General features: G+C 46.8%; 1 protein-coding gene across 2 annotated transcripts in view; it reads left to right on the forward strand.

The window, feature by feature from the left end:
* The window catches only part of MATN2 (matrilin 2), a 606908-nt gene that overhangs the window by 230213 nt on the left and 363200 nt on the right, over positions 1–13495 (forward strand). For both annotated transcript variants that reach the window (XM_069621407.1, XM_069621408.1), the window contains exon 3: positions 3001–3570. In XM_069621407.1, coding sequence (XP_069477508.1) covers positions 3001–3570 — 570 coding nt within the window. The remainder of the gene's footprint in view (positions 1–3000; positions 3571–13495) is intronic.

Below are 13495 nucleotides of genomic sequence, written 5' to 3' on the forward strand. Positions count from 1 at the left end.
TGATTATTTTTACCCTTCTTCCTCTTTCTTGCCTTCACACAAGCCATCTCAATCTTGGCTTACTCCAGCTCCTCATTCCTTGAGTTGTTCTCTGTGTTGCACTGAACGCCTCTGGAGGAAAGCCCTGTCCCCTTCTGACCTTCTGAATCTTTTCTCTCTCCATTCTGACTGTGACACTGCTCTTCTTTTTGCTAAACAACACTTCTGTGACAACCTTCTTGACCCTCTCTGCCTATCCCTGCCATTTATTGCAGTTCCTCAATCGTATTCTTTCTCCTTCTACCTGTGATCCTTTTCTTTCCTCTTCCCTCTCGGCCTCTGACCTTGCTCCTTACTTTTTTTTCTAAAGTCACTGTTGTTCGTACATCTATCATTTTGTCTTCTTCTTCCTCTTCCGCTCCTTTTGTCCTCTCCCTCATCTTTCTTCCCTTTCTGCTGCCAGCATCTCTTTTCTCTCTGAAGCCGACCCTATAGCCCCTCCTTCTATCCTGCTTCCCTCCGCTCTTATTCCGAAAGTCTATCCCTGCCTTTCTTCATACTTGCCTTACTCTTTAATCTTTCCCTTCAGTCTTCTATCTTTCTTTCTTCATTCAAACATGCCTCTATTCATCCTATCATTAAAAAACCTTCTCTCACATCTAATTACCAACCTATTTCTCTCCTACCTTTCCTATCCAAACTTCTCGAGTGGATCGTCTATTCTCAAGTCTCTACTCCTGTTAAGACTGCCTCTCTCTTCTTCCTATCCATCAATCTGGTTTCTATCCTCACCACTCCACCGAAACTGCCCTTTCTTTCTGTTTGTGATGCATGTCTTACTGCTCAGCAATCTTCTCTCCTGGTTCTGCTTGATCTGTCAGCTGCTTTCGACACCATTGATCACTCCCTTCTTCTTCAATCCCTTTCCACTCTTAGTCTCTGTGGTTCTTTTCTGAATTGGTTTAACTCATTTTTCTTGAATCGCACTTATCAGTATCCTGAGCTGGCTTTATCCCTCCTACCCTTATACCCTTCTTCTTCAGTATGGTGTACCCCAGCCAGAGCTCTATTCTGGTTCCCCCCTTTTCTCCCTCTGTACTATCCATCTCATCTCTCTTATCTCCTCTTTCGTCCTTTCCTATCATCTTTACGCTGACGATACCCAGCTCTTTATTTCCTTTTCTTCATTTTCTCAGTCTATTCATTCCACTCTCACCTCTTGCCTTCTTGGTATTCAGTCTTGGATGTCGGCTCACTTCCTCCATCTCATTTCCTCCAAGACTGAAGTTCTCTTCTACCCTGACATCACAGTGCTCCCTCTTATACCTCACCCTTTCATTTCTTTTCCCCCTTCCTTTCTCCCTATTGCTCTTTCTGCCTGGAATCTTGGTGTTTTTCTTGTCTCTTGCCGTTCTTTCTCCTGTCATAGTTCCACTCTTTCCCGCTCCGGTCAGTTTCCCCTTTTTAATATCCAAGAGGCTAGATCTTTTCTTTCATTTAATGCTACCAATTTTCCTGTCTCATCTCTTATTTTCTCCCATCTCTTATACTATTCCTCACTTCCGCTTGTCCTCCCTGCTACTCTTCTCTCTCCCCTCTGCTCTATCTACTACAACTCTGCTATTCGTCTCCTTTTTTCTCTAACCTCTCGCGACTCTATTGCCCCCGCTCTTGCCTCACTCCACTGGCTCCCTTTAGAATCACGTTTGCTCTTTAACTTCCTTTTCCGGGTCTTTAAATGTCGCAATAATCCTGCCCCTCCCTAGTTTTCTTCTCTTATTTCTTTCTATGACCCAACCTGCTCTCTCCACTCTGAATCTCTCTTCTTACTGTTCCTTGTCCCCCTTGCACTAACTCCCGTTTCCGTTCTTTCTCTCTCCTGACTCCCAAACACTGAAACACGCTTCCTCGCCCTCTCCGATCTCTCACTTCTTAACCTGCTTTCGCTCACGCCTTAATACTCACTTGCTTGCCTATTAATTTGTGTTTCTCAGAGTGTATCTCATGAATAGTACTGTTTATGTTATACCTGAAAAGTGCTTTGGCGCAAAGCGCTATATATAAATAAAACCAAATCAAACTTGAGCGTTCTGACAGACATGTTTCTTTAAGGCACAAAAGATTCAGATTTGGTGGTTGATTATGAATACAGACCATTTTTTTTAGCGCGCTTCTTGCGTTATGCAATGCTCCTTCCATTAAGATTCGGGTTCTTCCCAAGGGCTTTAGAAGTGTGTGCATACAGGGGAGAGGCACAGAATGCTCATTTCCTTCTTGTTTTCCACTACCGTTCTCTGCTAAAGAAAAATGCTCATATAGCCTCCAGGACCCCACAGGGGATGGTAGATGATGAAAGGGGTTCGGGGGAACAAGAGATAGGAATAGGTTTAGAAAGCCCTGCTGCCCCAGGTCCAGATGTTTCGTGGGCAATCCCTCAGCCCCTGTTATGACGTGATAGGTTATTTATAACATGCTTGATACCCAGTGGTTTCTAAGCACGGACCCAGGGATCAAACCTCTGTTGCTCTGTGTTGTCTTGCTTTCAAGGCGAGCACGTTGCCCCTGAGCTATCCTCCCGGGAGGATAGTGCAGGGAAATGCTGGAAAATATTGTCAGGGGTAACTTGTTATGTTCCATAAAATCCTCTTTCCTACATCTTTTTTTTTGTTGTTGCTATCGAGCCTATGGCCAGCCCATTGAAATTAGTGTGCACCACAACAGTAGTTGGGAGATGTAGTTTCCTAATGACTAAATTGGCAAAAATGTATGCCCAAAGCTATTGAGGACTAGGACAATTTCATATAGTGAAATGTAGAGAGTAGGACAATTTGCTATAGTGCTGCATGTGGTGGAGTGATGTTATATTACATAGTCTTCTCTTTCTTCTGAATGTTTCTCTTTCATGGTAATGTCTTCATAGTAATGTTACACTTTGACTGCTTGGCCGTTCTTACATTAGATGGGAAGAATTTGACCAGAATGCTATAATATTACATATGTCTCCATTTGTTTATCTTCCAGAAAATACATGTAACAAGAAACCCCTGGACCTTGTGTTCATCATTGACAGCTCGCGCAGTGTCCGGCCTTATGACTATGAGAAGGTGAAAGAGTTCATTGTCACAATCTTGCAATTTTTGGACATTGGTCAAGACACCACTAGGGTGGGCCTCCTCCAATATGGCAGCACCGTCAAGCAGGAGTTTTCTCTGAAGACGTATAGGAGGAAAGCTGAAGTGGAACGAGCGGTCCAGAGGATGATGCACTTGGCCACCGGCACGATGACTGGACTGGCCATTCAGTATGCAATGAACATTGCCTTCTCCGAGGCGGAGGGGGCCAGGCCAGTAGACCAACATGTGCCAAAGATTGCCATGATTGTCACGGATGGGAGGCCGCAAGATTCTGTGGCAGAAATTGCAGCGAAAGCAAGGCATTCTGGAATCCTGATTTTTGCCATTGGTGTGGGAAGAGTAGATATGAACACCCTGAAATCCATCGGCAGCGACCCCCACGAGGATCATGTCTTTCTCGTAGCCAACTTCAGCCAGATTGAATCCCTGACCTCTGTGTTCCAGACAAAGCTTTGTGGTAAGGATCGTATTTATGTTTTCTAAAAGCTGAAAATGGCACGTGCGGCATGTGTATCATGAGATGATTTGTTGTGATGTATCACTCAAGCATTGCATAGACAAGTGAGCTGTGACGTGCTCTTCCAACAACTAGTAGATGTCAAAAGAGCATATAAATAAGTAAAACACATTGACCCTTCCTTGAGCTGAATGTGCACGTGCGCCATTTTTGGAGGTTCTGCTCTTGCAAAACTCCGGAAGCTTGCATTCAACTCTGAGCCCTGCCGCGTCATCAAGTCCTCTGCCTCTTCCATGTGTGGCTCTCCCCCGCCATTGGTACAGAGTTCCGACTTGAGTCCATCATTGACAGTCTCTGTCTCACTGCTGAGGCAGCTTTCAACACTGTGGACCACTCTATCATGAGTACTCTGCGTGGGCAGTATTCGGTTTACCACACTCGTATGGCTGTGATGCTTTGTGGCAGATCAGTCCTAGCCTGTTTTGGTCACTTCTCTCCCCTCGCCACCTCCTTGCCAACTTTTATGTAGAATCCCTCAAGATTTGGCTCATTACTGTTCAACAGTTACATTCTGCATATTGCTCGCGTCAGACTCCTTTGTCTTTTGGTGTTACTCAAACTATGATTATGGTCAGATGCTGGTCTGGTTGGACTGGGGTCTGAGGTTGGACTCTTCCTTCTGTAGCTGTAAGGAGGCTCCTGGGGAGTGAGTGAATAGAAAATTGCTGCACTTAAGAAGACTACAGGGACTGTACAGGACTTGTTGGCTGTGGTTGAGAATGAAGAGTGCTGGGAAGCTCATCGCACTGGCCTACAGGGATCAGAACCCTGTTGCCAGTGACCACGGGTAAACACCCAAGGTTCAAGTAAGTCTGTTTTTAGTCACTTGAGCCTGATTTTAAGACCATGGCTAGCACTTGTTTTACCCATCCTTAAAGCTTTTGAAGGCGTATCCCTTTCTTTCCCCTGATCCTCTTGCTTCCACCTTGGCTACCCTCATGTTACTGTGTTGGCTACCCTCATGCTCCCACCTTGGCTACCCTCATGCTCCCGCCTTGGCTACCCTCATGCTCTTGTCTTGGCTACCCTCATGCTTTCGCCTTGGCTACCCTCATGCTCACTGGCTATCCTCATGTTCCTGCCTTGACTTCAGTGGTCTCTTCCAGACTGTACCTGGGTAGTGTCTCTAGTTGGGTCTTCCATTATACTTGATTCAGCAACTTGCACTTGTCTGAATGCTGCTTCCTGGCTGGTCAACGGATCTTGGAGGAATTTACTTTATTACTAATCATCTCTGCCAGTTTTACTAACTCCCTACTTGCCGGCAAATGTAATTTGTGTTCCTTATGGAAGCTCATAGCCTCTTCTATAAAACTGTCCCTCCATTTATTGTGAAGACGTGGTGCCGCTATACCCGTTCTCACTGGGCCTCATTATGAGTGTGTCGGTCCGGAAACAATTGTGCCGGTAAGCACCTTTGTTTCCAGACGGGCACATTACGACTCTGCGGGTGGGTGCCGTCCCGCCTGCCAGGTTCGGACCAGCACGGTTTTACCAGCACAGTTACCGCCGGGCTTGTGATGAGGCCCACTGTCTCCAATCTGCCCATCTCAGCCTTCTGGCTGTACCTCCTTTTCACTGGAAAGGAATTTGGGCATGAAAGGCACCTGGAAACTAACTGCAGAGAGGCATCTGGCATCGCCAGACCAAACCTGGACCTCCCATTGCAGCAAATGTCAGGAAAAAGCAGTAGAAGAAAAATTGGGGATTGCGTAAAGCTTGTCAAATCGTTGAAGCCTGTCCTTCTCACGCTCGCTCTCTGTCTCTTGGCTTCTCTCTGTATTCCCATGCCGCTAGCTCTTTCACTCTCTTATCTTCCTCTATTCCCTTACCTCTGCCTTCCTCCCTCTCTTCCTCTCCTTGTTTCTCTCTCCGTCTGCTCGCCCTCTACCAGCTTCTTTCTCGTTCACTCTTCCCCTTAGTTATCTTTACTTTTTCCCGGTCCTTTCTTTCCAATATGTGCAACGCAACATTATTCCACTTATTAGAAAATATAATGTAGGTTTGTTTTTTCCAACTCCATGTAGATGGAGCCTTCCCCTAAAATAAGGCATGTCTTTGGTGAAAGCTAGTCTTATTTTCTTTCCCTGAAACACTATGTCCCGCGCCGTGCAAGGTCTGGGAGCACTTTGCTTCCCCCTATTTGTTGGCTTGTCTAAAATACTTGACACACTTTTAAAGGTGAGCACACTGTGTCCCTGGCTGTGTCCGAACAGGTCCATATCGTGAGAAAGGGCAGGACTTTAATGCATCTTCACCTGGACTACTGCGGTGGTGACCTGATCCAGTATAAAAAAAAGAATCAGAAGATGAAATAAAAGTGCAGAGAATGTTTATCAGTGTTGTTGCAGGGGAGAATGGCCCAGATTATTTGGGTTCCCTTTCTACACTAACTGCCCATCCTACTTCTCCTGCATGCTGCCCTCAGGGCAATTCTATGCTAATCTTTGGCTCAGGCTCTCAATGTCATAATCTCCTCTTGTGCCTGGTTTATGCCTGGTTTATGTTCCTGTTCCTGCCCCTTCACCACCGAGTATACGCCATTTCATTATACGTCATGATTGTTTTGCCCATTATGGACAGCTCCTGGTTCTTTTCAGGACCGGTTTTTGGTCTAAACCTTTCCTGCGGTACATTCCTCCCTGCTAATGCTGCCACTCAATCCTCATGTTATCTCCCCCCCTCCCTGACCCCCTCTCCTGGTCACCTTTCCTTTTCTGCTGCCTCGCTCCGACTTCCTCCCGCTGTTAGCTACTCCTGCTTACCTTTATCCTCATTGCCTTCTCGCCCCACAGGCCACAGTCTGCTTTGCACCCTGGGTGGGGTCAAAGGTCACCCACACTGACAAGGTTGTGGCGCTTTAAGACCGCTGCGGTGGTGAGGGTGCAGTGTTAGATCTAAATAACATAACATGTAATACAATAATGTTCTTATGTAAAGGAACCTTATCCTAGGCCTGCCACGGATCTCTGGCAGTGCCTGCTTTGCAAATGATTTCTTCTAAATGACACCCTGTTCTTAAAGAAATACAAAATAGAAATTAGAAATATTACTCTTTATACTGTCCCTAAAGACATAGGGCCTCATTACGACTCAGGCGGTAAGGGTTTTACGGCGGCGTAAACAGCGCCGACCCTTACCGCCTGAGTACGAGGTCCCTTAGCGCCATGGCGGATTTAACACCTGATTTTAGCAGGTGTTAAAATCCATGGCGCTAAGGGACCATGGAGTTAATTACGCCACCGTAATTTACGGTGGCGTACTTAACGCCTTCCCCACTCCCATTATGCCCTATGGGGCAAAAATGGGAATGGGGAAGGGTAAATGGGGATTGGGGACTTACCGCCCCGCCAACCTCGGAATGGGGCGGTAAGTCCGCCAACCACCATGGCGTAAACATAGTTTACGCCATGGTGGTAAAGTCACGGCCCAGGCGGTAACTTACCGCCTGGGTCGTAATGAGGCCCATATACACACTGGCCAGAACCACGAAGAACGAGCTGACATGGAACAAATTATTCGGCTGGGTCTTGCCAGCAGAGGCGTTGTTAAGAGGGGCTTGGGGTGGCCAGGTCTTTTGGTTGTAGTCCCGGATAGAAGCCCAAGGGCTACAACCAAAAGGCTAGCTAGCCCCGAGTCCCGACAATCCCGACATTACCGTAGCCCCAGATCTTTTGCAGACCTAGCGACACCCCTGTTTGCCAGAGAGCAGCAGGGGTTCCTTTCGCGGCCCAATCACGGGTGAAGAGGCCATATACAGTTTGGCAAGCGAGGTAACATGTTACGCAAGGGCATTCCCCTTCCGCCAGAGTGGAATTATTAATCCATGCAAGAGTTGTGCTGATGCTGTGAAGTGCCACGTACCGTCTGTCTCGTGCGCAGACTGCGGGCCGACGTGAGATAGATCCAAGGGGGAGAGCCCCCACCTCTTACACACAAATGAGTCCAAAAGGCCTTTGTCCAAGGGACACACCACAAGTCTGTCTAATTTTGGCAAGCAGGCCACTGCACTTTTATGTGAATAAAATCAAATGATAGTTATGCCATAAATATAAGGTTAACCATTAATAGGGGTTTTCACATGCTCTATGCTTGGCGCTGAACTGAGTGCATTGCCTTCTCCACCATGCCACTTATTCAAGCTCCACACCAGTCAGTGTTCGCAGCTGCCAAATATTGGGACTCACTGGGTTTGTCTTACAGAGAAACATATCACTGTCCCTGCCCCACCACCCAATGCTGCACTGCCACACACGCCCAACACACACACAAAACACACCAGTACAAGCATCCTGGTTATGTGTTTTTCTATGTCTGTGAATGTATGGCTTTTTAGGGGAAGAAGATGGGAGTTGTGTGTGTATCTCTGTGTAGGTGAGGCAGGGGGGGGGGCGTTTATGTGTGACATAGGTGCACGATTGGAAAAAGCATCACACAGGCATCCAGCTACAGATTACAGCATCATGTCAAGGTGGCTGCATACATAATACAGACTGAGCGGATGATGGACCTCACAGATGTTTATGATGAGCTAAGAGGCCACTGTCTACTCATTTCCTGCCTGACCTGCAAAACAGAAGCTCAAGTGGATGGAAACGCACTCCCTTCTAGAGAACATCACCATAGGCAAACGGCAAGCATTGCCACACGAGAGCCCACGTACTCATCACCCATCATGCTTTTCAGCATGTTATTGAAGTAACCCACCAAACCATTGGGCTTGGGTCTGGGAGATGCTTCTCAAGGGCGCTGCATAGGATGCCAAGTTGCATGGTCCACATCTACTGCCAAGAACCTTCTCCTAGAGGTGATAGGTAGGTCAATAGGTCAAACATCTTCACTTCCAACGGTCTCAAGGGTATCACAATAAGGGTCTCACCAAAAGTAGTGCCACTAAGGGTCAAATCATCTGTCCACTCGACTTACCAGACAACTGTCAAGTCAGGCAGATCCCACAGCAGAATCTGGTTGTTATCTACATGAAGGGTCTTTGAGCTCAATATAAAGGCACCCACTTTCTTATCCGCACAGGGATCTCCTCTTTTGACTGGGCCTTGGCATGCCTGCATATATATTGAGGAGTTGGACGTACTCTCTGTGCTGTTCTTCTTCTTTCAACATGGGAGGTCTCCCAGGTCAGGCATTGAACACTCAGAGCGTCTTGGGCTCCTCCTTTGCAAGAGCAGGTTTGTCTGCAGGACATTGTGTATCCATGGGAGGTGCTCCTTGGTTGGTACTCCCTGCATTCTGTTTAGGTTCTCTGTCAACTTTCAACCTTTCCTTAGCAGAACCACTTCCGTCAGGATGCTGTTCCCTCCTGCCTTTGACTGGGTGATGTCAATGTCTAACAACGTAGTGTGCCTAGGGGTAGCATGACTTTCTATGTCAAATCATATCACAACTAAAATCTGGTTAGGGAGCTATCCTAAACACTTACACCCAACCGCTCAGACTGGTTATCTTTCAGTAAAGTAACTTCAGCAGTGACAGTCAAACTCATGGGGTCACTGGGCAACTCAGTGGGTGACAGGTGTAAGTGATGTAGCAAGCAGCAGTTTACTAGCATCCTGCTGCCCCCAATGTTGTGTAAGGTGGAGGTCTCTTGGACATTGATAAAAACACCCTCCATAGACTGGTGAGTGTTGTCAGACTCCTTGATAAGGTTCTCAGGAAGGTGTTGTGACACTGTGATAAGGTGGGTGGGAAATGACCACACTAGACACAGACTTGCTTGAACTGAGAACAATTTTAATGTCTATAAAGTTAAATTGATAACAGCCTGTATTTTTATGGCACTGTGAAGAAGGCTGCACCTTGCTTTCAGGTATCAGTCATTTAGGCCAACCGGCCCCCTTGGTGTATGTTCTCTACTTTAGGGTCTGATCTCTTCCCTCAGTGTGTAGCAGTGGTAGCCCCTTTGAGCAAGAACAGGAATTCAAGGAAGGAACTTGAAACAATTAAGTCTTGATTGCTTCAACGTTCGTTTTTAACTCACTTTAGAAATATTAGCTTGGGGTGTGTAAGGCTCTCACCCTCCTCTTCACTGTGTCCCATTTCATATAGTCAATTCGAATCAGGCCCCCAATTCATTTGCTTCCTCTTGTTGCTTTAGGGACATAACGACATTTCACCTCTCACCTCTTTCTTGAATGTCCCTTCGATCGTCAGCTCGTCTTCAGGGCCGTCAGCGTTTCCTACCGCCGTCGCGGCTCTGATCCGCTGGGTAGCAGGAGGCCCGGCGGCTTCCAGGGACTCCCGGCCCCACCTCCTCCTTCTGGGGCCGAGGAACAGCTGACGGCTGCCAAGCCGCGGCTTTGCCGCTTGCCGGAGGCGCGGCGTAGCTCGTCAGCTGGGCCCAATCCCTGCCGGTCTCACGCCGTTGGCTTCTCCCTCACGACGATGGGGGCCACGGAGTGAGGATGCCAGCCCCTTCGGTTGCTCTTCATATGCTGGCAGCCTGACACTTACTGCTTTGCTTTATAACACGAACGCGCTTCGTATGGTGCTCCGACTTCTCCGGACAGCGTCACAGGTAAAACGAAAGTCTTTGAAACCTTTGGATTCCTTTAACTATGTTTCCTTTAAGTATTCAAACTTCGCTCAACAGGAGCCTCCTTGCTTATCTTTGTTGCCTTTAGCGGTCAATAGGCCCATTCAAAAACGGTTTCTTCTTCCTGGGGAGTAGCTTCGACCTCCGCTCCTAACAGCTGTTCAACCGAAAACAAAACATAACAGCCAGTCAAAAGAAAAGCACCTTAACTCCTTCCTTCATTCGCCACTGGGCCACAGACATGCGTTTCATGCAGAGATAAGATAAGACCCTCCCCTCATGACAGGGTGACATCATAATCACTTCAGCCTTCAAGGCTTGCTAACTGGCTCTGAATAATGCTCTGATTTTGCTCTACTCCTCCTGCTTTGTCACATATCCTCTCCCTTAAGCCTTTACGCTCGGGAAGGGCATGAACTCTCAATAAGAAATCGGCTTGAGCCATCTTCCTTCCGGGTTGGTGGACAGTTTGGAACGAATATGGCTGTAATGACAGGAACCATCTTAGGACTCTGGGATTTGTCTCTTTGTTCCGGGATAACCACACCAGAGGTGCATGATCCATCACTAACGTGAACTTCCTCCCCAGTAGACAGTACCTCAGGGATTCCATCGCCCACTTCACGGCCAGGCACTCTTTCTCTATTGTTGCGTAATTCAGTTCGTGAGGCATTAAATTCCTACTGATGAATAAAATAGGTCTCTCGTCCCTTCCCTTATTCTGGAAGAGTACTGCCCCTAAGCCCGTTCCTGAGGATTCTGTGTGCAAATAAAAAGGCATCTCAAAGTCTGGACAGTGAAGGACTGCTTGATCTGAAAGGGCAGTCTTTAGGGCTTTAAATGCCTCCTCAGTTTTCGTATTTCTCCATTCTTTTTTTGGCAGGGCATCAGACCTTAGAAGATTGGTTAAGGGAGTTGCAAGGGTCGAGAAATGTGGAATAAATCGACGATAATATCCGACAAACCCAAGGAATGCCCTGATTTGTCTGGTATTTTCCGGGAATTGTAGTTTTGTATAGCCTTCAGCTTCTCTTGTTGCCATTTTATGATACCTTGTCCAACAAAGTACCCCAAATATCTAGTATATGAGTTGGCCACGTTTGTCTTCTTTGGGTTTACGTGTAAACCTGCCTCCTTCAGGGTCTGGAAAATAGCACCTAGGTGGCGCAGGTGATCATCCCAGCTCTAGCTATATACCACAATATCGTCCAGATATGCCCCCACGTAACCTTCATGACCCTTTACCAGGTGGTTCATTAATCTTTGAAAAGGGGTAGGGGCGCCATGCAGTCCGAATGGAAGGACAGTAAATTGGAACAGCCCGCTAGGAGTAGCGAAAGCAGTTTTTTCCTTGTCCTCAGGATACAACAGAATCTGCTAGTAACCCTTGGTTAAATCAATGGTCGTAAGATATTTCGCCTCCCCGAGCTTCTCCAGCAAGTCGTCGATTCTGGGCATGGGATATGCATCGAACTTGGACACTTCATTTAGTTTTCGAAAATCCATGCAGAAGCAAATGCTCCCGTCCGGCTTCGGTACCATTACCAGAGGGGAACACCAGTCACTATGCGAATACTCCACCACCCCTAATCGAAGCATCTCTTGAACTTCTTTCTCCACCGCCTGTAGCCTTGCTTCTGGAATTCTATATGGTCGCATTCTTACTTTTGCTCCTGGATTGGTCTGAATGTGATGACATGTTAACATTGTTTTTCCTGGTAATGACGAAAATAATTCTGTATACTGATCCAGTAACTTGGACAGCTCTTATCGTTGTGCCGGGTTTAGCTCAGGGTTAATATTCAAAGCTTCTTTCCCAAGCAGACTCTTGGAACTTGGCAGGTACTCTGCTGATCCCTCTTCCAAGTTAATCATGGCGATCGTTGCCTCTGGCTCAATCCATTTCTTTAATAAGTTGGCATGATAAGTTTGAAGAGGGATTTTACTTTCAGGTTGGCGGATTCTCTAAGTTACTGGCCCCAAGACTTCCTCAACGGTATATGGACCCTTCCATGATGCTAGCATTTTATTTTCAGTTGTGGGTAAAAGTACAAGGACTTGATCTCCTACCTGAAAACTATGCATCTGTGACTTCTGATTGTAATACTGTTCTTGTCTTCCTGCGGCCTGTAGTAGGTGGCTCTGAGCCACGGACTGAAGCTTCTCTACTCTTGCCTTCAGCTCTGAAGCATATTCTGTCAGAGTAATCTCAGAACTAGACCGCTCTTCCCAAGCTTCTTTCATGATGTCGAGCAGGGTCCTCACTGGTCTTCCGAACAATAGCTCAAACGGGGCATACCCTGTTGAAGACTGGGGCGTATTCCTCAATGTCATCAGAATCCATGGAGAATTCTGTCCCAATTCCGTTCTGCCAGTTGTATGGTCTTCCTCAGCATCTGTTTTATCGTCTGGTTATATCTCTCAACCAGACCATCGGTTTGAGGATGATAAACTGCTGTTCGGAGTTGCTGGATGTGTAGCGTTTCACACACTTGTTTGAGGACCGCTGACATGAGGGTACTACCCCTATCTGTGACTATCTCCTTGGGAATACCCACCCTTGAGATAAACGGGACTAGGACATCACAAATTTGTTGGGCAGTCGTGGAGCGTAAGGGAAAAGCTTCAGGGTACCGAGTGACGTAATCCACAATCACCAGCAGATACTTGTGTCCTCTGCTTGAAGGATCCAATCGACCAACAATGTCCATTCCAATTCATTGTAACGGTTCTAAAATCAGAGGCATTGTTTGGAGAGGAGCCTTGCTTACATTTGGTCTATTCTTTTTTTGACATTCAGGACATTGTTGGCAAAAGCGTGCCACTTGACCATATACTCCCGGCCAGTAAAATCTAGCTAGAATTTTCTGCGTGGTCTTTTCAACTCCCAGATGGCCCTCCCCAATTTGAAGATGGGCCACTTCAAGGACTGGCCGGTAGTACTTGCTGGGAACTAACAACTGGCGAACAGATTCTTTGTCAGAAGTACTAGTCACTCTGTAGTATAAAGCATTTTCTTTGACAAAATGGGGAGTTGGTGGATTTCTGTTGAGTCTCTTGCATTTTCCAGAAGGGGGTCGAGTTCTTGGGCCATGCGAAAACTATCCCCTTGCTCATCTATTTTCCAGTCTACAGCTATGGGATACATGTTCTGTTCGATCCAGGCATGCTTTTCACTCTTCTTTCTATTTTTACTCTTTCTCGATTTATGAGATGATGATGTAATCTCCTGATTATAGAAAGGAGCCTCTCTTAGCCATTGTCTCTCTAGATTTAGGATCAGCCGAGGAAGATCAGGCACATCAGAACCAATTA

The sequence above is a fragment of the Ambystoma mexicanum genome, chromosome 5q, assembly GCF_040938575.1.
Source record: "Ambystoma mexicanum isolate Mex_15411 chromosome 5q, UKY_AmexF1_1, whole genome shotgun sequence".
In the NCBI taxonomy this organism is placed as follows: domain Eukaryota; kingdom Metazoa; phylum Chordata; class Amphibia; order Caudata; family Ambystomatidae; genus Ambystoma; species Ambystoma mexicanum.